The 20,956-nt window shown below is 45.0% G+C and overlaps 1 protein-coding gene and 3 non-coding genes across 10 annotated transcripts in view; 2 read left to right on the plus strand and 2 right to left on the minus strand.

Moving 5' to 3' along the window:
- LOC144486288 (uncharacterized) overlaps positions 1 to 3,539 on the minus strand; it is a 35,092-nt gene extending 31,553 nt beyond the window's left edge. For 2 of the 7 annotated variants that reach the window (XM_078204350.1, XM_078204346.1), the window contains exons 1-2: positions 3,497 to 3,534; positions 2,930 to 3,094 (exon numbers count right to left, since the gene is read on the minus strand). In XM_078204350.1, coding sequence (XP_078060476.1) covers positions 2,930 to 3,038 — 109 coding nt within the window. In that variant the 5' untranslated portion in view covers positions 3,039 to 3,094; positions 3,497 to 3,534. Of the gene's footprint in view, positions 1 to 1,091; positions 1,430 to 2,811; positions 3,095 to 3,234 lie in introns of those variants that run through there. The other 5 variants (XR_013496246.1, XR_013496243.1, XR_013496244.1 and 2 more) reach the window with 5 other exon arrangements.
- Positions 3,540 to 8,399: 4,860 nt separating this feature from the next.
- Positions 8,400 to 8,471, minus strand: trnaw-cca (transfer RNA tryptophan (anticodon CCA)). Its single transcript has one exon. It is a non-coding gene; the product is annotated as a tRNA-Trp (tRNA).
- Positions 8,472 to 8,802: 331 nt separating this feature from the next.
- Positions 8,803 to 8,884, plus strand: trnas-gcu (transfer RNA serine (anticodon GCU)). Its single transcript has one exon. It is a non-coding gene; the product is annotated as a tRNA-Ser (tRNA).
- Positions 8,885 to 19,751: 10,867 nt separating this feature from the next.
- On the plus strand, positions 19,752 to 19,833 carry trnas-uga (transfer RNA serine (anticodon UGA)). Its single transcript has one exon. It is a non-coding gene; the product is annotated as a tRNA-Ser (tRNA).
- Positions 19,834 to 20,956: the final 1,123 nt, after the last annotated feature.

The raw sequence follows: 20,956 nt of genomic DNA on the forward strand, positions 1-20,956 counted from the left end.
ACAATGTGTCTCACTTACACAGGCCAGAGGCAGCATATAATTATATGCAGGGCCCTGACAATTGATCCCAATCTCACAGACAGTACCACCGACTGACAGAATTAATCCCACTCTCACAAACAGCACTGAAGTTAAACAGATGCAGAATTGGTGTCAAAGATTCCCAGATTTTGAGAATGATTCCCACATTCCCATTCAATGCGAGTAGCTGACAGATACAGACTGAATTCCACTATCACATTGAGCAGCGGAGCACACTCAATGCCACAGACTGAAAGATATTCAATCAATATCACACTGATTCACACTGCCAGAGACTGACAAATACAGGATGAATCTCACAGATGGTTACAAAGATTGATAGGTACCGAATAAACCCAGCCCCCTCAAAGTGGCCGAGAAGGACAGCTACAACATTAATCCCAAACTGGCATATCATCCCAGAGAGTGAATGAATCCCGCGCTCACTCTTAGCCCCCACCAACTGGCAAATACACAATGAGTCTCCAACACTACCACAGACAGAATGACTCCATCAGTCGCATAGTCCCCGAGACTAAAAGATACAGAATGATCCTCACCTTCACACCCGAACAGAGAGTAAATCCCAAACTCTCGCACTGTATCAGCGAGTGAGTAAATCCCACACTTCACACACTATCAGACAGAGAGTAAATCCCACACTCTCACACTGCATCATCCAGTGAGGAAATCCCTCACTCTCGCACTGTACCAGAGTGAGTAAATCCCACACTCGGATACTGTTTCAAAGTTCCAGGGACCCAGGTTCAATTCCACCTTGGGTGATTGTCTGTGTAAAGTTTGCACATCCTCCCCTTGTTTGCGTTTCCTCCCATGCTCCAAATGTTAAGTGGATTGACCATGCTAAATTGTCCCTTAGTGTCCCAAATATATTGGTTAGGGGGATTAGCAGGATAAATATGTGGGGTTACCAGGATAGGTTCTGGGTGAGATGCTGTGTCAGAGTCTGTGTAGACTCGATGGGCCAAATGGCCTTCATCTGCACTGTAAGGATTCTATGACAGTTAAGGCTGAAATAGACAAACTTTGGTTTCTCAAAAAAATCAAGGAGTAAAATGGGGTTGAAGCTGAAGATCTGAAACACTATAAGCTGCTACTACGCCCACATCTGGAGCCTGAATCCACAGTTTGGAATCCACATTTTCAAAGAGAAATACAGCTCATAGATTGCAAAGACATGTTACCAGGAAAATGGAAGGAATGTGGGGAATATTTTATGAGGGATTAAGAGATTTTGGATTGCAATCTTTAGAGAAGGCTGATTTATGGTTCAGTTCAAGTTTATAAATTGATACATTTTAATTTGACATGGAAGTACTCGATGAAAGGTCTGGTACGGGGAAGTTCCGAACAACAAAGGGACCTTGGCGTGTTTGTTCATCGATCTCTGAAGGCAGAAAGGCAGGTTAATAGTGTGGTGAAAAAGGTGTATGGCACATTCACCTTTATCAATCGGGGTATAGATTACAAAAGCAGAGAGGTCATGATTGTGGTGAACCACTGTTACTACATGTATGTACCTGGACACACCCATGCTGCACCTGGCCCGAGACTCCTCCCTTTCCACCTGGGACCCCTCCCTTTCCACCCAGAGTGAGGTATAAAGGTGATGGTCCCTCCTTCTTGCCTCAGTTCAGACCAGGTCAGCTAAAAGGGTGTGCTCCTGTTCTCAGAGAATAAAAGCCTATTAGTTTTCCCTCACTCTCAGAAGTCTCCGCGTTGTAATTGATAGTGCATCAATGATGTATAGAGCTTCGGTGAGGCCACAGCTGGAATTGTGTGTGCAGTTCTGGTTGTCACATTATAGAAAGGATGTGACTGCGTTGGAGGGGGTGCAGAGGAGACTTACCAGGGTGCTGCCTGGGATGGAACATTTAAGTTATGAAGAGAGGTTGGATACGCTTGGGTTGTTTTTGTTGAAGCAGAGAAGACTGAGGGGGCGACTTGATTGAGGGGAATGGACAGGGTGGATAGGGAGCAGCTGTTCCCCTTAGTTGAGGGGTCAGTTACGAGGGGACACAAGTTCAAAGTGAGGGGTGTGAGGTTTAGGGGGGAGTTGAGGAAAAATGTTTCTACCCAGAGGGTGGTGACAGTCAGGAATGCACTGCCTGGGAAAGTGGTGGAGGCGGGGTGCCTCACATCCTTTAAAAAGTACCTGGATGAGTACTTTGCATGCCATAACATTCAAGGCTATGGGCCAAGTGCTGGCAAGTGGGATTAGGTGCCCAGGTCAGGGCATTTCATGCATCGGTGCAGACTTGATGAGCCGAAGGGCCTCTTCTGCACTGTAATATTCTGTGATACATAGCCTTACTACCCAAGCTTGAAAAGTTCTTTACTCTCAGTTACTGTATTTTGTGTGTCATAATAAACTACAGAAATTTGGTTCATGTCTCAATAGTCAATTTGTTTATCCCACATAGAATTGTTGATATTTCAAAAGCGTTGCCTGATTCTGTGGTGAATGCTGAAAACGCAGTGACTTTTGGAAAACCTGTCAGAAACATAGTGTGATTTCTATTTATGTATTGTTTGATGTTGTTGCCGTTCTTGTTTTTAATACTGTGACTGTGTGGCAATCAAGATAAATAAATGAGTCATGATCGAACTGAATGGTGGAAAAGAGTCAATGCGCCTTGTGGGGGGCCAAGGATAGATCCTTGGGGGATTCGGGAGGTAACAGCACAGGAGTGGGAAGAGAAACCATTGCGGGTGATGTTGTGCTTAAGACCAGAAAGAGAAGAATGGAACTGGGGAGTGCCATCTTACCCAGCTGAACAATCTCTCCACCTGTCCCCCACTATTGACAGAGTTGACTGCACCATCCTGCTCCAATACCTTCCCACTGTCAGGTCAGTGTTCACAGCAGATGAAGATGTTAATGTACCTGACAACCTGAGGAAACTAATGATGAATGAAGGGCTGGGCCTCAGGAAACGAGTGGAGCGAAAGCTGGAGTTCTCAATCATCTTCGTCTCGGTCGGCAGCTCCTCCATCTCAATGTGTGTGGTGAGATCAGGCCATTCTGCTCAGTCAGGAACACCCAGACTGACTGCAAGAGAGAGAGAGGCTGCAATTAGAACCAAACAATGAGGGAGACACACTGAGAGTAACCAAGCCCTGGCCCCAGACACAGGGCACCGGAAGATTCCAGTATCTCTCCCTGGCCTATGAAGAGTGAGGTTCTCTAACCCGGTGTGGCACTGCGCCCCACACAAGAACACAGGAAGATCCCAGTCTCTGTGCTGATTGGTGTGACGGGGTTTGCAGCGCCGAGACTGGGGAGCTGCAGCGTGACATGTTTACACAGGAAGCCGCCATTCGAAACCCTGAGCTGCGGATTGACAGCCGGGCGGGGCGGGATTCGCGCTGCCAAAACCCTTCCCCCATCCGAAGCCCCACCGCCGGCTCAGGATCTGGGCCCGGGGACTGAAGCCACTGGCCGGACATTTACCGCCGCCCGGTGTCTGATGGGACCAGTGTGTACCCCCGCCCTCTGTCCAATCACAGTCACCGACCTGTGACCGACAGCTGAGAAAACCAATCAGAAATTGAGCCATTTCTGTTATCCAATAGACGCTCTGCGTTGATTGAGTGATGGCTGCATCATCCAATCAGTGAGCTCAGTCTGTCTGAAATGTGCGCGAACAATGGAAATGACGTTTTAATCTTGACCAATAGAGCGACATGCTTCAAACAACACCCGCCCACATCACGATTGACATCGGCATGAACCAATCGAAGAACGCCGCTGTAACACATACACCAATCGGAATGCGGCGCTGATGTTCGGCTCCAGCAACGTCACTCCCAGCCCAGCGTCATTGCGTCATACAATTCGATCCGCGGCTAAAACCAATGAGAAATCAGACAGCTGGAGGCGGGTAAAGAATCCTTAAAGCGGAACCGCTATTAGAATTACCGTTGTACAACTCTAATTTACTTACGATAGTTAAAGCAACAACAGGATTGGTGAAAGTCAGAGCGTGAGAGAAGTAGAACTGGGGGAAAGGAAGGAGGAAATAAATGTAGGAAACGCGATAGAAATGAAAGGAGAGGAAAGGAAGATGGAAGCAGTGAGGTTTAGAGAGGGAATTCTGGAGCTGAGTCCCTGAGAATTGAAAGCATAGCCATCACTGGTGGAGTGAATCGATGATGTGGAGATGCTGTTTCTGGGGGTGTTTCCGAGTCGGGAATGGTGGAAATGATCTTTATTTTTCTGCATGTTGCAAACTAAAGTCTCATCTGCTTCTCAGAAGGAATGCTCAGTGAGCTGGGGCTAAGTTTCTGAGTTAGCACCCACACAAGCTTTACCTGCAGCCTGGAGCTCAATTACTGAAGCGGGATTTTGTCTTTCTCATCAGGACGGTGCAGGCTGAACAGGTGCAGTGTTGCAGTGAGGAAAATGAAAAAGAGAATTGGTGCAATGACACAACCTTATTTGGCTGCAGTTTTTACTGAACGGGGTTTGTGTTGGTTCACTGGGTTAGGATCACTGACTGCATGTATTTGTGGAGTGTTTTAGGTTCATTTATTAACATCGCAAGTAGGCTTACATTAAAACTGCAATGAAGTTACTGTGAAAATTCCCCAGTCGCCACACTCCAGCGCCTGTTCGGATACACTGAGGGAGAATTTAACATGGTCAATGCACCTAACAAGTGCATTTTTCGGACTGTGGGAGGAAAATGGAGCACCTGGAGAACACTCACGCAGACACAGGGAAACGTGCAGACACTGAACAGATAGTGATCCAAGCCGGGAAGCAAACCCGGGTCACTGGCACTGTGAGGCAGCAGTGCTAACCACTGTGCAACCATGAGGAGAGGGTGCTGACACATGTCCGTGAGAAGCCAAGTCTGACGATAATAGCGAGAGTCATACAGTACAGAAGAGGCGCTTTGACCCATCACGTCTGCACCAACAAACCTACATTAAATCTACAAGTATTCCTACCTTTCAGCACTTGGCTCGTAGCATTGAAAGTTATGACATTTCAAGTGTTCATCCACATACTTTGTAAAATTAGTGAGTTTTCCCACCTCTACTACCTCTCCAGGCATTGCAATCCAGACTCTGACCATGCTTTGGATGAAAAAATGTTTCTCTCAAATCCCCTCTAAACTTTCTGCCCCTCACCTTAAAATTCTGCTTCCTTGGTATCAACCCTGCAACTAGGAGGAACAGCTGCTTCCTATCCACCCTTTCCATAACCCTCATAATCTTATACACCTCAATCAGGTCTCCCCTCAGCCTTCTCTGCTGTAAAGAAAATGACGCGAGCCTATATAGTCTCTCTTCCTAGTTCAAATTCTCCATCCCATTTCTTTAGAATAGAGATGAGGAGAAATTTCTTCAGCCAGAGAGTGGTAGGTCTGTGGAATTCATTGCCACAGAGGGCTGTGGAGGCCGAGACGTTGAGCGTCTTCAAGACAGAAATTGATAAATTCTTGATTTCTCGAGGAATTAAGGGCTATGGGGAGAGAGCGGGTAAATGGAGTTGAAATCAACCATGATTGAATGGTGGAGTGGACTCGATGGGCCGAATGGCCTTACTTCCGCTCCTATGTCTTATGGTCTTATAGTCTTATCCCAGTCAACATCCTGGTGAATGGCCTCTGCACCCTCTCCAGTACAATCATATCCTTTCTCCAGTGATTTGACCAGAACTGCACTCAGTGCTCCAACTATGGCCTCACCAAAGTTTTGTATAGCTCCAACATTGTCTTGCTGCTCTTATAATCATACATTAATACTCCATTCCTCATGTTTCATGAATCTTCACAAGTCACAGAGTGAAAGGCTCTTTTATCATCAAAAAATACAATGTACGGCAGCTGGAGCTTTCCCTTGTATTTTCAGGGATCTAGGAATCAGTGGATCATCTAGAGATAGAACGAAAAGAATATTTCACAGTATTTATTCACATGGTACTAACATCAGGTTGCAGTAGTTATGAGCTGACTGTGTGGCCTTATGGATAAAGTGTCTGACTTTGGTGTTTGTAGTAATGATATCAGAAAATTGCAGGTTTGAGTTCTGTCACGGTCGTTTCTGGTGGAGCATCCTGGGAACCGATCTCCCACATCATATTAAATCCACATTTTCTTCCAAACATTGCAGGGTGCTTTCTCAGAATGTAGGTCCTTGTTATTTTATTAATTCAATTCTAAAATAATCTTAGCTCTGAACAATTCCACAATATCTGTTTGATCTGGATAAATTATTGATGTTCCCAACTAGAGCAAAATGCTTTGTATTGATTGGGTGATTGAAGTTCTGTGGAGGCAATTCTAATTTCCTCAGGACGAGGTTTAATAATGAGCTGAATGAAGTGTTTTTGTTTACAGGGATGAAAGGTTATGTCACTGGGCTGGTAAACCAGAGGCCCGCACTGATCTTTGGAGGCATGAAGTAAGTCCCACCATGGCAGCTGGTGAAATTTGAATTAACTGATTTGATACACAGAATTATTGATCAAAAACAGAAACAGGAGTAGGCCATTCAGCCGAAATAAGTCTGGACTTGAAACCAAGCCTCAGAAATGGCGGCCTTGAAATTCCTGTTGATTGGTTTCCCACAGGAAACATTTTCACTGAACAACAGAGAACATTTCACACAACAGGAAACACCTTTGCAGAACAGAAAATAAAAATTGTGCTCAAGATGGCTCATATTTACATAACCGGGAATCTGGTCAGACCCCATTTGGAATATTGTGAGCAGTTTTGGGCCCCATATCTAAGGAAGGATGTGCTGGCCTTGGAAAGGGTCCAGAGGAGGTTCACAAGAATGGTCCCTGGAATGAAGAGCTTGTCGTATAAGGAACAGTTGAGGACTCTGGATCTGTATTCCTTCGAGTTTAGAAGAATGAGGGGGCATCTTATTGAAACTTACAGGATACTGCGAGGCCCGGATAGAGTGGGCATGGAGAGGATGTTTCCACTCGTAGGAAAAATTAGAAACAGAGGGCACAACCTCAGGCAAAAGGGACGATTCTTTAAAACAGAGATGAGGATGAATTTATTCAGCCAGAGAGTGGTGAATCTGTGGAACTCTTTGCTGCAGAAGGCTGTGGAGGTCGGGTCATTGCGTGTCTTTAAGACAGAAATAGATAGATTCTTGATTAATAAGGGGATCATGGGTTATGGGGAAAAGGCAGGATAATGAGGATGAGGGAAATATATGATTGAATGGTGGAGCAGACTCAAAGGTCCAAGTGGCATAATTCTGCTCCCATGTCTTATGAATATATTTACACAACAGGGATGAATTTGACACAACCACAATAAAGATCTGTCAACGGCAGAGACACAGTTTCACAACAGAGAGAACAGTTACACAGCAGAGAGTGCAGTTACACCTACATGAAATTAATTTTAAAACAAGGTCTATCTTTATGTAACAGAAGATCCCTTTTCAAACATAATCAGTTGTTCCATCTCAGTATCTTGTTGGTTTGTTGGGTACCTTCTCTGTCTATCGCTCTGTGTGTGTCCTGATCATCTCTTACTGCTTCTCTGTGTGTCTTTCTCTGTCTGTTTGATTCGGGCTGATGTTAAGTGTTATTGTCCAGCCAGGGTGCGCTTCCCAACACGTGGGTCTTGTTTGAAATACAAATACAATGAATAGTTTCCTCTCACCCATGCAACAGGAATAGGCAGGAAGCGGCAACGTTTCGGGGCAGAGTGGTTGGACCCATAACCCAGAGGTTGATGGATCGAAGCCATCATCTGCTATCATGTTCTCACGAACATCAAATCGTAACATTCGGCTGCTGCCCAAAGGTAAATCTGGGTTTTCTCGACAGTAAATTTGTTTCATCATCTTGATTTTCATTAACTGGGAACACAGCGCATATGTCCCAGGTTCACAGGAAGTAGTCTCACAACACCAGGTGAAAGTCCAACAGGTTTATTTGGTAGCATGAGCTGTCGGAGAGTTGCCCTTTCATTAAATGGTTGGACAGCTTATTCAGCCAAAAGCACGGGATTAATTCCTGTATCGGTTGAGATTGTTCATGAAGGCCCGGCTTCGAAGCCTTGCTCCTCTCTTGACGTGTGAATCATCCTGTTAAATCGCCACAGTCAGCTGTCTCCTTTGATGACCCATAGGAACATCTGAGTCTGTGGACCTTGCTTTAATTTTGCAAGCAATGAACACCTCATAACTCTGACACATTGTTTCAGATATAAAACTGTGCAAAAACAAAACTGAGCATGCGAACCGGAAGCATCCCTAAAATATAATTTCTACCATCGTTTTGAAATTTGTCATTTCGGGAACAATCGCAAACAATCAACTTTACCAAGATACCAATTTTACCCAGACACAAAATCCGACGTAGAAAAGCTTCGTGAGCCTGACGTGATTTGAACACGCAACCTTCTGATTTGGAGTCAGGCGCGCTACCGTTGCGCCACAAGCTCAGACTGCTTGCTGCATTTTACATCCGGGTTATGTTCGGTGAATTCAAAATCAAACTGGGACCAGGGAATGGAACTGTCTCCCTCTTTACTTTCTGTGGTTACACACCGAATGGAAGAGTAGCAGCGAACCGGATTAACAAGAAAGCAGCAACACAGCATTATCCTGTGGGAGAAATATGTTCTTTGTTACGGGTGTTAAAACACCCTGGTTTGGTGAGAAGTCAAAAGAGAAAACGCTAGAAAATCTCAGCAGGTCTGGCAGCATCCGCAAGGAAAGAAAAAAGCTGACATTTCGAGCCCTTTGTCAAAGCTTGGTGAGAAGTTATTGCGTGACGAGGTGGCCGAGTGGTTAAGGCGATGGACTGCTAATCCATTGTGCTCTGCACGCGTGGGTTCGAATCCCATCCTCGTCGGTGATGGTTCGTTCAGTGTTTTGAGGTTCCAAGATGAAGTTTGAACACACAGGCTTGAGAGAATAGTCCAGAACAATTCGATATTCCCATAATTCTCATCCTCTGAGAAACTCGATCTGACAGTCAATTCAAATCAGGGCACCCGCTTTGGACACGAGTTTGCCACCATGTCAACATGTGGTTTCGGAAGCTCCAAAGCAGACGCCAGTGGCACATTTTGTCTTTCCGGAATCGGCAGGTCAGCCATGAAAATTAGTGCTATATTAGCTGGTTTGGCCATGCTAAATAGCCCCTTCGTGTCAGGGGGATTAGCATGGTAAACATATGGGATCACGGGGATTCATTCTGGGTGGGATTGTTGTCGGTGTAGGCTTGATGGGCCGAATGTCCTCCAAGTTCGAGGCGGCAGTTTCGCTTCTCTGAGAAGATTGACACACCAGTTCCTAATTTCTTCAAATTTTACCCAGAAAGCTGACTCCGATGAGATTCGGACCCACAACCTTTGAACATTTCACAAGACAATGACTAGCAGTCTAACATGCTGGTACCCACTGCCGCAAACAGGTCCACAGCAGACGCCATTTCCCTGGCCCTGCACTCAACCCTGGAACACCTAGATAACAAGGATACCTCTGTCAGACTCCTATTTATTGACTACAGCTCAGCCTTCAACACCATTATTCCCAGGAAACTCATCTCCAAACTCTGTGGCCTGGGCCTCGGCACCTCCCTCTGCGACTGGATCCTGAACTTCCGAACTCACAGACTTACCTCGAATGGACTTACTTTGCATGAAGTTGATCTTTCTCTCCACCCTAGCTATGACTGTAACACTACATTCTGCACTCTCTTGTTTCCTTCTCTATGAATGGTATGCCTTGTCTATATAGTGCACAAGAAACAATACTTTAACAATACTTTTTCACTGTATGTTAACACATGTGACAATAATAAATCAAATGAAATCAAATCAAAAATGCCATTCTTTGTGCCACAGAGACATTGCTGCAGCAACTATTCCCCGTTCCCATCTGGCAATTTCTGATGTCGTCGAACAGACAGTTGAAAAGTTCAGCAATTGGGCAGCGATTACATTTCAAAAATACTTTATCATCATTAAAATATTTTGGGACGTCCTATGGTTGTGAAAAGAGCTACAGATATTCCAGTCGAACTCCGAAAGGACACAGACAGGTTGGTGGAATGGGAGGACATGTGGCAGATGATGAATGAAGTGATTCATTTTGGTGGGAATAACACAAAGCGACAATATAAAATAAAGGAATTAATTCCAAAAGCTGGTGCAAGAACAGCAGGACATATTTGGACATGTGTATATGTCATTGAAGGTGGCAGGACAGTTTTTAAGAGCCGTTATTAAAACATACTGTATCCTCCAGTTTATAACTGAAAACAAGAAGTTCATACAAATTTACGGCAAAGAAAATGCAGATGTGCTGTTAGATATTTTCAGCCTTGCCCCTCGCCTGAGGTGTAGTAATCCTGAGGCTAAATCAACACCATTAAGCTCTCCCTGTTGAGATGGGGAACAGCGGATGGTCATTTGGGATTATGGTAACTTTACCTTTATATCTGTGCCATATTCAGAATATGTTTTGCATTATCTGCTGATTTTCGAGGATTGGGATCTTTCTGATTCTGTTGGTAGAACTGTGCGTGTACAAGCAATTTGTTCTGGCGGTCAGCTCCCGGAACAGTAAACTAGTTTGGAATCCATTCTGTATTTGCAAACTCTGGGATTGTAAACAAGTTGATGGATCTCCTCATTCTGAATCTTCAATGCATTTTTTCAGCGTCGCTGACTGGGCTTGCATTTTTTAAAAATTAATTCATGGGACATGGGTGCCACTGGCTGACCAGTATTTATTGCCCAACTCTAGTTGCCTGCGGGCAATTGAGAGTCAACCACATTGCTGTGGCTCTGGAATCACATGTCGGCCAGACTGTGTAAAGACGGCAGATTGTGGTCCCTGGAGGACCAGATAGATTAATACAACAATCGACAAAGGTTTCATAGTCATCAGGAGATCCTTAATTCCACATATTTTTTATTGAATTCAAATTCCACTGCCTTGTCAGGATTTGAACCCGGGTCCCCAGAATACGAGCTAAGTTTCAGATTTCAGCGATGATACCACAAGGCAAGGTCTCCAAATTTCCTTTGAACTGAGTGGCTTGGTAGGCCACCTCCGAGGGCCTACAACATTGTTGTGGGTCGGGAGTTGTATGTAAGCCAGTCCAGGTAAGAATTCCTTCCCTGAAGAGCATTAGTGCTTGAGTTGTCTTTTTTTACGAAAGTTGATTCAAGGCCATTAATTCCAGATTTTTTATTGATTTTGAATTTCGCCATCTGTCGTGGTGGGAGATGTGTGAGTGTTGGTCTGTGAGAGCTTGTGTGGGTGTGTGTGTGGGTGTGTGAGAGAGAGAGAGTGATGGAGATTCACTCATTTTCAGTGAATGTGAATTAACCCCTTATATTCATACACGGACACTGTGATCCCCTTGCCCTTGCGAATTCCTAAGAAGTAATTATACCACTGATATCCGTTGTCGTAGCGTCTGCATGGTTTCCCCAATGTACCATGCCTCGGGACATCCTTTCCTGCAGCGTATCAGGTACCTGCAGACGCTACGACAACGGATGAATGAACACCGCTCGACAATCACCAGGCAAGACTGTTCTCTTCCTGTGGGGGAGCACTTCAGCAGTCACGGGCATTCAGCCTTGGATCTTCAGGTAAGCGTTTTCCAAGGCGGCCTTCACGACACACGACAGCGCAGAGTCGCTGAGCAGAAACTGATAGCCAAGTTCCGCACACATGAGGACGGCCTAAACAGGGATGTTGGATTTATGTCACATTATCAGTAACCCCCACACCTTTCCCCCTGATCTTGCAGAATCTTACTAGCTGTTCTGTCTGGAGACAATACACATCTCTTTAGCCTGTGTTTAATGTTCCCTCCACCCACATTATCTGTACCTTTAAGACCTGGCTGGCTGTAGAGATTTGCATTCTCATCAGTATTCTGTAACTTGATTTCTGTGTCTCTGTGCACTGTTGGAGAACAGATTTTCACTCCATCTGACGAAGGGGCAGCGCTCCGAAAGGTTATGGTATTTGCTACCAAATAAACCTGTTGGAATTTAACCTGGTGTTGTGAGACTTCTTACTGTCCTTTCCCTCTGCCTGACATGATGATTCTTCACTCAGATCTCTGCACAATATGAGAGGAAATCTTTCAGGCTCCTTTTATACAGCCCGCCCCGACCTGACTGAGGAAGGAGTGAGAGAGCAGAGAGGGGAGGAGACAGAGTGAAGAATAAACACAGAGCGGGAGGGAGGAGAGAGCCGGACTGACACACACACACACAGAACGGCCCCTGATCTTTCAGCTCCACCTCCAGTTTCTGCAACCGCCAATTTCAACCCGTTTATTAACAATGGAAGCGAAACACAGCTCCCACATAAACCCGTCACAAACAAGTGTTTCCACAAACCTGCAACTTTGAAATATGGAATCAAAGAGAAAATGCTGCAAATAATCAGCAGCTCCGGCAGCTTTTGTGAAGAGAGAGAGAGACAGAGTTAACGTTTCGGGTCGTGACTTTGTTCTTTTGTGTTTTTAAACCTGGTCCGTAATAATTCCCAGTCAGTCATATTCCGACCTAAACACAGTCGATTCTATAGCAAGAATCTTCCTCCGCAACATCCTCACACACATCTGCTTCTCGCTGTTTGCAAACACTTTAATGAAGCTGCTTGGGGCAATCTCCTGTGTTAAAATTAAGGGAGTCAGGATGGCCGAGCGGTCTAAGGCCGCAGTCTCCTCTGGAGGCGTGGGTTCAAATCCCACTCCTCACATTGATGTTTGGCTAAGAATTGCCGTCTCACAGCGCCAGGCACCTGGGTTCGATTCCCGGCTGAGGTCACTGTCTGTGTGGAGTTTGCACATTCTCCCTCGGCTTTCTCCGGTTTCCTCCCGCACACCAAAGTGCGTGTTAGGTTGACTGGCCATGCTAAATTGCACCGGAGTGTCGGGGAGTAAATAGGGTCATGGGGATCCGGACTGGGTGGGATTGTGGTCGGTGCAGACTCGATGGGACGATTGGCCTCCTTCTGCACTGCAGGGATTCGGTTAAAAATGAGGCGCGAATGCGGTGTTTAGCCGCCAGTGTTACTGAATCTACCAGACATCTTTATTATGAGAGAAAGTGGCGATTGAGCAAATGAAATTCAGCCTCTACTCTGTTTCGCTTTAGTCTGAATTTGAAATGATCTCTATTGAGAATGAGCCGGGCCGCGGGACAGGAATCATTTTCTTGCGGGATCAGCTCTTTCCTGAGAGATGTGGGTGGCTCTGAGAAGAGCCTTTGGGTTCAGAGGTTTACAATTTGCTCGGGTTGTTTCACTGCTTTCCTGACGCTTTCTTCGCTTTTGCTGCTTTCACTTTGGGTTTGGCCTTGGATTTAGTCACTTTTTTGACAGACTTTCCGCCCGTCACCTTCTTCACAGGAGACTTTTTCTTCAGGGCTGCTTTCTTCACCGCCTTTTTTGGAGTTGCCGCCTTCTTGCTGCTTGTTTTCTTCACTGTTGATTTCTTCACTGGAGTTTTCTTTGCTGCGGGTTTCTTGGCTGCGGGTTTCTTGGCTGCTGCTTTCTTGTTGTCACCTTCTTGGCCGCTGTTTTCTTTACTAAAGATTTCTTGGCTGTTGGTTTCTTCACCTTCTTTCCCATTTTCCCCGGGCTTTCCTTCTTGCGAGTTTGAAGGAGCCAGAGGCGCCCTGTCCCTTTGTCTGCACCAGAGAGCCTTTCTCCACCTTCCTCTTGATAGTTAACCTGATCTGGGAGACGCGCTTCCCCACATCCACTCCACTGCCAGCCAAAGCTTTCTTTATCGCGGCCAGGGACATCCCCTTGCGATCGCTGCAACCCGCCACAACATTGAGGATCTGCTCGCCTAACTTGGGACCGGCTGCCGCAGGTCGGGGAGCCGCCTTCTTCTTCCTGGGAGACTTCACTTGAGCGGGAGCGGCTGGAGGAGCCGTTTCGGCGGCTGCAGTTTCAGTCATATCCGAGAGTGTGTGGAAAATCTGTGTGAGAGTCAGAACTGGATCCGAAATGAACCCAGTGGTGGCGGCACAGAGCAACTTAAAGGCAGAGAGCGGACGGAGCAGAGACAAGCTGCTGTCAGCTCCCGGCTCCTCCAGCCTCTCTGTTTCTTTCTCCTAACAAACTCTCCCATTGCAATGAAATTCCGCCTCTCCAGAGATCCAGCTCACATCCTTCATGTCTCTGACACACGAATGTTTGCTGTTGAAAAGGTTTCACTCGAACTGAGAACTCCATTTTCCACTGAAACCCGTTTTACTGCTGCACTGATCGCGCTCTCACACGCGATAGCTGACATGTTCTCGACTTTTCCACTGAAATCTTGAATTTAGCGAACCATTTGCCTTGAAATCTCACTTTGGGGCTCAGCAGGGGGATTAAGGGAATCTTTGATTGGAACATTGTTTTATTTTACACAAGAGAGACTCGGTGATCTCATGATCAGAACAGACACACAAACACAGTTGGATTAGTCTGACTCCCCCGTCCCTTTCATACACTCTCTCTTACACAATATTCACACCCACACATTCACAGGACAAACCCTTTACCAACTGTAAGGTCCCAGGACGGAATTTCTCCTCCTTTTAGCCTTTGCTCTGTATCCCGGGGGCGTCGTTATAGTTTTTCGCCTCAGTAACTGTTAAACACTCTGAAGCCCGCTCCCCGCAGATTGTCTTTGAATTCATTCATGGAATATGAGTGTCGCTGTCTGGGTCAGCATTAGTTGCCCATCCCTAATTGCCCTTGGGTAGGTGGTGATGAGCTGCCTTCTGGAACCGCTGCAGTCCATGGGGTGTATGGCCACATCTGTAAACCAGATTCCGCGGCAACAGACAGTTATATCTGTTTTTTCAGTTATTATAGCGGTTGCAGACATCATTGTGTTTCTTTAGGGTGAAGATACAAATTAACTGTTCTCGGAGTCTCTCAATTTTCCTGTTTTATTTGTTTTTCCTGCACTGACAGGTAACAGCAAGTCACAACCTCAACAACCAGTGACAGCCTGTTAAATATTCATCCCTCACTCGCTGATAATGGAGTTTCTGACAGTGGCAGACATGTTCTGACCACCCTCCGATTGGGCCCGAAGGTGACCAGATTCACTGTCAGAGCTGGGCTTTCAGACTGAGGGGGTGGCAGAGCCAGGTGAGTGATGATGGTGACTGTGCGAACATTTGACCAAGGGTCAGTTCCTGGCCATCACAGTGGTAATTCAATTAATTATCTATCGCAAGTCAGAACAGTAGGTGGGCACTCCTAAAATAAAATTGACTAAAAATTCTCATAATCGCTGTGTTTGTAATGTAAAATCCACATTCAATTTGCTTTCAGCTGAAATGTTGTTTAAATGAAATTAAAGACCTCAAAACTAATCAATGAGTTCTCAGTCAGAAACAATAGTAAAAAGAAAGGTGGCCTTAACTGTCCAGAACTATGAGACAAGCCAAGTTCAGTTTACAAACTGTGCTATGGACACATCTGGTATCTGATGAAATCAGCAACTCAGGAAGTTCAGTAATTATAACTAATGAAAATAACGGTTGTTTAAGCAGAGTGAGTGATGGTGGTATAGGGGTGAGCATAACTGCCTTCCAAGCAGATGACCCAGGTTTGATTCCTGGCCAATGCATTGGTCATTTATTTTAAACCTTATCCACGGCCTCTTATGTTTTAAACTGAGTGGACAAAAACAGGGCGAACGAAACATTTGACAGGAATGAAATAAAATGCAGATACCTTTTTCATTTTTTGTTCGGACATAATTCTTTTTTAATGAAAAATATTGGAAGAGAAAATCAAGTCTGACCGAATAAATGAATTTTTCAGCCAGACACAAAGACTCAAAGTAAAAGTAGAGGAACAAATTTCAGCTCCCACATTGTGTGTTGCGCAATCCTGGTGCCTGATGAAGTTAATATGAACTTTACTGAGGTGGTTACATTATTCTGACAAATAAGATCTGCCAAAAGATAAAATACTGGAAAATCTCAGCAGGTCTGACAGCATCTGTAAAGAAAGAAAAGAGCTGACGTTTCGAGTCCAGATGACTCTTTGTCAAAGCTTTGACAACGGGTCGTCTGGACTCGAAACGTCAGCTCTTTTCTCTCCTTACAGATGCTGCCAAACTTGCTGAGATTTTCCAGCATTTTCTCTTTTGGTTTCAGATTCCAGCATCCGCAGTGATTTGCTTTCATTTGTTAAATAAGCAGCTGCTGTGGCCGCGTGGTTAAGGCGTTGGATTTGAAACCCGATGGGGTTTCTCCGTGCAGATTCGAGCCCCGCTGCCAGCGAGTGTGATTGGAAATGTATGCTTTAGACAGCCACAGAGTTGCAAATCCTATTTTTTTGGAAAGAATTATTTGGATCTCCAGCATGCTTTCAGCTACATAACAAGAAGGTGAGCTTGGAAAGGACACCTGAGTGTCCTCAGTCTGGCAAGGACAAGATAGGCCGAATGGGTTCCTTCGGTGCTGTTACATTTCTCTGGTTCTTTCTAAGGTGACATGAGGAAAATCAAAGCATGAGCAGAATGACAAAGGCATCAACAGGGGCACAAGGACAAAACAAGATCTCACGTCAGAGGAAGATTTTTATTAATGACACACAGAACATAAGAAATACATTTATTTAATTGAGCTGGATCCTGGAAAATGAAACAAACTTCGAACCAATCAGTGCCTATCTGAGAACTGGCAAGGAATATGGCTGACATTGATACGGTTCATAGTGAATTTGTTCATAGAATAATAGAATCATGCAGTACAGAAGAGGCTCTTCGGCCCATCGAGTCTGCTCTGACATCGAAGAAGCATCTGATCTCCAATCAAATCGCATCCACCACCACTTGACCCATAGGCCTGAATGTTATGATATGCCAATTGCTGACCACATACTTTTAAAGGATGTGAGGCAACTTGCCTCCACCACCTTCCAAGGCAGCGCATTCCCGACCGTCACTACCCTTGGGTAAAAATGTTTTTCCGCACATCCACCCTAAACTTCCTGCCCCTCACATTGAACCTATGTCCTCTTTTTACTGACCCTTCAACCAAGGGGAACAGCTGCTTCCTATCCACTCTGTCGATGCCCTCATAATTTTGTACACCTCGATCAGGTCCCCCCTCAGTATTCTCTGCTCTCAAGAAAACAATCCAAGCCTACCCAATCTCCCTTCAGAACTTACATGTTCCATCCCAGACAGCATCATGGTGAATTTCCTCTGCATCCCCTCCAGTGCAATCACATCCTTCCTATCTTGTGGCGACCAAAACTGCACACAGTACTCTAGCTGTGGCCCCACCAAAGTTCTATGCAACTCCAACATGACATTTTATTGCAGTCGATGCCCCGATTGTTAAAGACAAGTGCCCCATATGTTTTTTTTTCACCATCCTACTAACATACCCTTCTACCATCAGAGATTATGGACAAACACGCCAATGTCCCTATATTCCACAGAACTTCCAAGTGCCATGCCCTTCATTGAATACTTCCTTGCCAAATTATTCCTTCCAAAGTGTGTTACCTCACATCTTTCGGGGTTAAATTCCATCTGCCACTTATCCGCCCGTTTGACTATCCTGTCTATATCTTCTTGCAGACTAAGAAACTCAGCCTCCCTTTCACCACCCAGCCAATCTTTATGCCATCTGCAAAGTCACTCATCCTACCCCGTCATTTATATTAATGATTTGGATGAGAATTTAGAAGGCATGGTTAGTACGTTGGCAAATTACACCAAGATTGGTGGCAGAGTGGACAATGAAGAAGGTTACCTCGGATTGCAGTGGGATCTTGATCAATTGAGTCAATGGGCCAATGAATGGCAGATGGAACTTGATTTAGATAAATGTAAGGTGATGTATTTTGGTGGATTAAACCACGACAAGACCTATTCAGTTCATGGTAAGACGTTGGGGTGAGTTATAAAACAAAGAGATCTCGGGGTACAGGTTCATAGCTCCTTGAAAGTGGAGTCACATGTGGACAGGGTGGTGAAGAAGACATTCGACATGCTTGGTTTCAGTGGTCAGAACATTGAACATGGGAGTTGGGTCATCTTGTTGAAATTGTACAAGACATTCGTAAAGCCACGTTTGGAATACTGTCACCCTATTATGGGAAGGAAGGATATTAAACTAGAAAGAGTGCAGAAAAGATTTATTAGGATGCTACCAGGATTTGATGGTTTGAGTTATAAGGAGGGGTTGGATAGACTGGAACTTTTTTTTTCCCTGGAGCACAGGAGACCTAGAGGTGATATAAAGAGGCCTATATCATAATGAGGAAATAGATAAGGTAGATAGCCAACAGCTTTTCCCCACAATAAGGGAGTCTAAAACTAGAGAACATAGGTTTACGATGAGAGGGGAGGGATACAAAAGGGTCCAGAAGGGCAATTTATTTCACACAGAGAGTGGTGTGTGGAACGAGTTGCCAGAGGTAGTAGAGGCGGGTACCATTTTGTCTTTTAAAAAGAATTTAGACAATTACATGGGTGAGCTGGATATAGAGGGATATGGACCAAACACGGGCAATAGGGACGAACTTAATGGCAAAAATTGGGCGGCATGGACATGTTGTGCCGAAGGGCCTTTTTCCATGCTGTGAACCTCCATGACTCGATTTATTGACACACACAGCAAATCCAAATTATTTTTCCCCGCTGCCATCTCCTGGCTGAACGCAAGTTGTGCAACAAGGTCACGATTCAATCAAACCTTCATAGATTGGAGTGAAATAACATCAACATGGTTCTGACCGATTAACATGATTGCAAAACATGATATTAATCAAATTCCATGTCCCAAGGACCTGCTTTCTGATTGGGCGACCCTGCTCACCCCGATCTATCGTAAAGTGTAAAACTCCCAGAACGGGAATGTCGGTTATATAATTCTCTAAGCTGTGATTTCTCTGCCACTTGATTGCTTGTGTATTCGTTCTATAAATACAGAGGGGGTGACAGAGCCAGGTGGTGTTGTGGTGACTGTGCGAGCATTTGACCAAGGGTCAGTTCCTGACCCAGAGTTTTGACTTATTTAATTGGCTATTTCTGGTCAGAACAGAAGGGGGACACTCCAAAAAAAAATCACCAAATATTCTCATCATCCATGTGTTTCTAACATAAAATCCAGCTTCAATTTCCGTTCAGTGGAAACTTTGTTTAAATGAACTGCAAATCTAATCAGAGTTATCAGTCAGAAACAACAGCAAAAAGGTGGCTCAAACTGTCCAGAGAAACGAGACAAGGGAAGTTCAGGTTAAAAAAATGGGCCAAGGACACACCTGGTGTCTGCTGAAATCAGCAACAAAGGTAGTTTGTAATTATAACTAATGAAAATAACAACTGCTTCCGCAGAGTGAGCGATGGTGGGAGAGTGGTGAGCATAGCTGCCTTGACCCGGGTTCGATTCCCGGCCATCGCATTGGTAATGTATATTGGACATTATCGGCGCCCTCTTGTGGTTTACACGCACCATTTGACTGAAATGAAGTGGACTTTATTTTTCGGATGCAGAATTCGGGTTCAATTTGATTTTAATGAAAGATTATTGAAAAAGAATAACAAGTCTCTGAACTAGTGAATGAGTTCTGGATCAGAGACAAAGATACAAATTAAAAGGAGACGAACAAAGTTCAACTCACACGCTGTGCTCTGCATCATTCCGGTGCCTGATAAAGGTCTGTGAATGTTGCTAAGGCGGTTACATCACAATAGCAAATAAGCAGCTGCGATGGCCGAGTGGTTAAGGCGTTGGACTTGAAATCCAATGGGGTTTCCCCGCGCAGGTTCGAACCCTGCTCGCAGTGGGTGCGATTTGAAATATTAACTCTACTGCTTCAGGGCAGCCACTGGCTCAAAGAAGGTTTGCAAAGTTTTGGCATTTAGTATTTGGATCTCCATCGTGCATTCAGCTGCATGGCTCCGGGCTGGGTGCAGGAAGATAGGCTTGGAAAGGACACCTGGATGTCCTTATTATTTTGTAAATTGAATTTGTGTCTTTATATGCCCTGTTGTGAATAGAACTCCCACTCACCTGATGAAGGAGCAGCAAGCTTTGTTACCAAATAAACCTGTTGGACTTTCACCTGGTGTTGTGAGATTTCTTGCTGTGTCCTTGGACTGGCATGGCAGGATAGGTTCAATGGCTTCCTTCTGTGCTGTTATTTTTCTCTAATTCTTCCTGTGGTTCGATGAGAAAATTCATAACATGAACATTTTCTTTTAAAAGCAGCATCAAGGCACAAAGGCAAAATATGGTCTCATGTCAGAGGAAGATTCTTATGCAATGGCATAAGAATGCACACAGAGCGTAAAAATACATTTCATCAGAATACATTGAATGAATATTTCAAAATGCTGCTTCGGTGATATCACATCATGTTCATTCAAACACATTGCAACAAGCTGGTCATTACTGGGCGTTCTGTATTCCTCGTTATAACAGTTTGGGAATGGAAGGAGCAGGTTCACATCTGCACATTGACAGGATCAAACTGTCTCAGATTGACAGCTCCCAGGACAGGCTTTCCTCTCCTCTCGCTCTGTGCTGTGGATTCTCAGGGATTAGTTGGAGTTTCCCAGCTCAGTAACTGTAAAAGCCTCTGAGGCTGGCAATGCTCACAGTGTCTGCTCCCCAGATTCAGGGGGCTGCAGCCAATCAGAGCTGTGCCTGATTTAACCCAGAACGAGTTGAAATGATGATATTGTTCACAAGCTGAATTCTATTTGATCAGATGAAGATACAGATTGTGTGCACTCAGTCACTAAACAACAATATCCCGCCTTCATATAGAGTGGATGAGAGTGGGTGGAGGGAGAGACAGAGACAGAGTGAGTTAGGGTGGTGAGAAACAGACGGCCAGACAATGTCTCAGTGACAGAAATCCTTGTAAATTCCAGCTTTAGCCAGAAAGATTCTCTTGGAGAAAC

The sequence above is a fragment of the Mustelus asterias genome, unplaced genomic scaffold (assembly GCF_964213995.1).
Source record: "Mustelus asterias unplaced genomic scaffold, sMusAst1.hap1.1 HAP1_SCAFFOLD_311, whole genome shotgun sequence".
Lineage (NCBI taxonomy): Eukaryota > Metazoa > Chordata > Chondrichthyes > Carcharhiniformes > Triakidae > Mustelus > Mustelus asterias.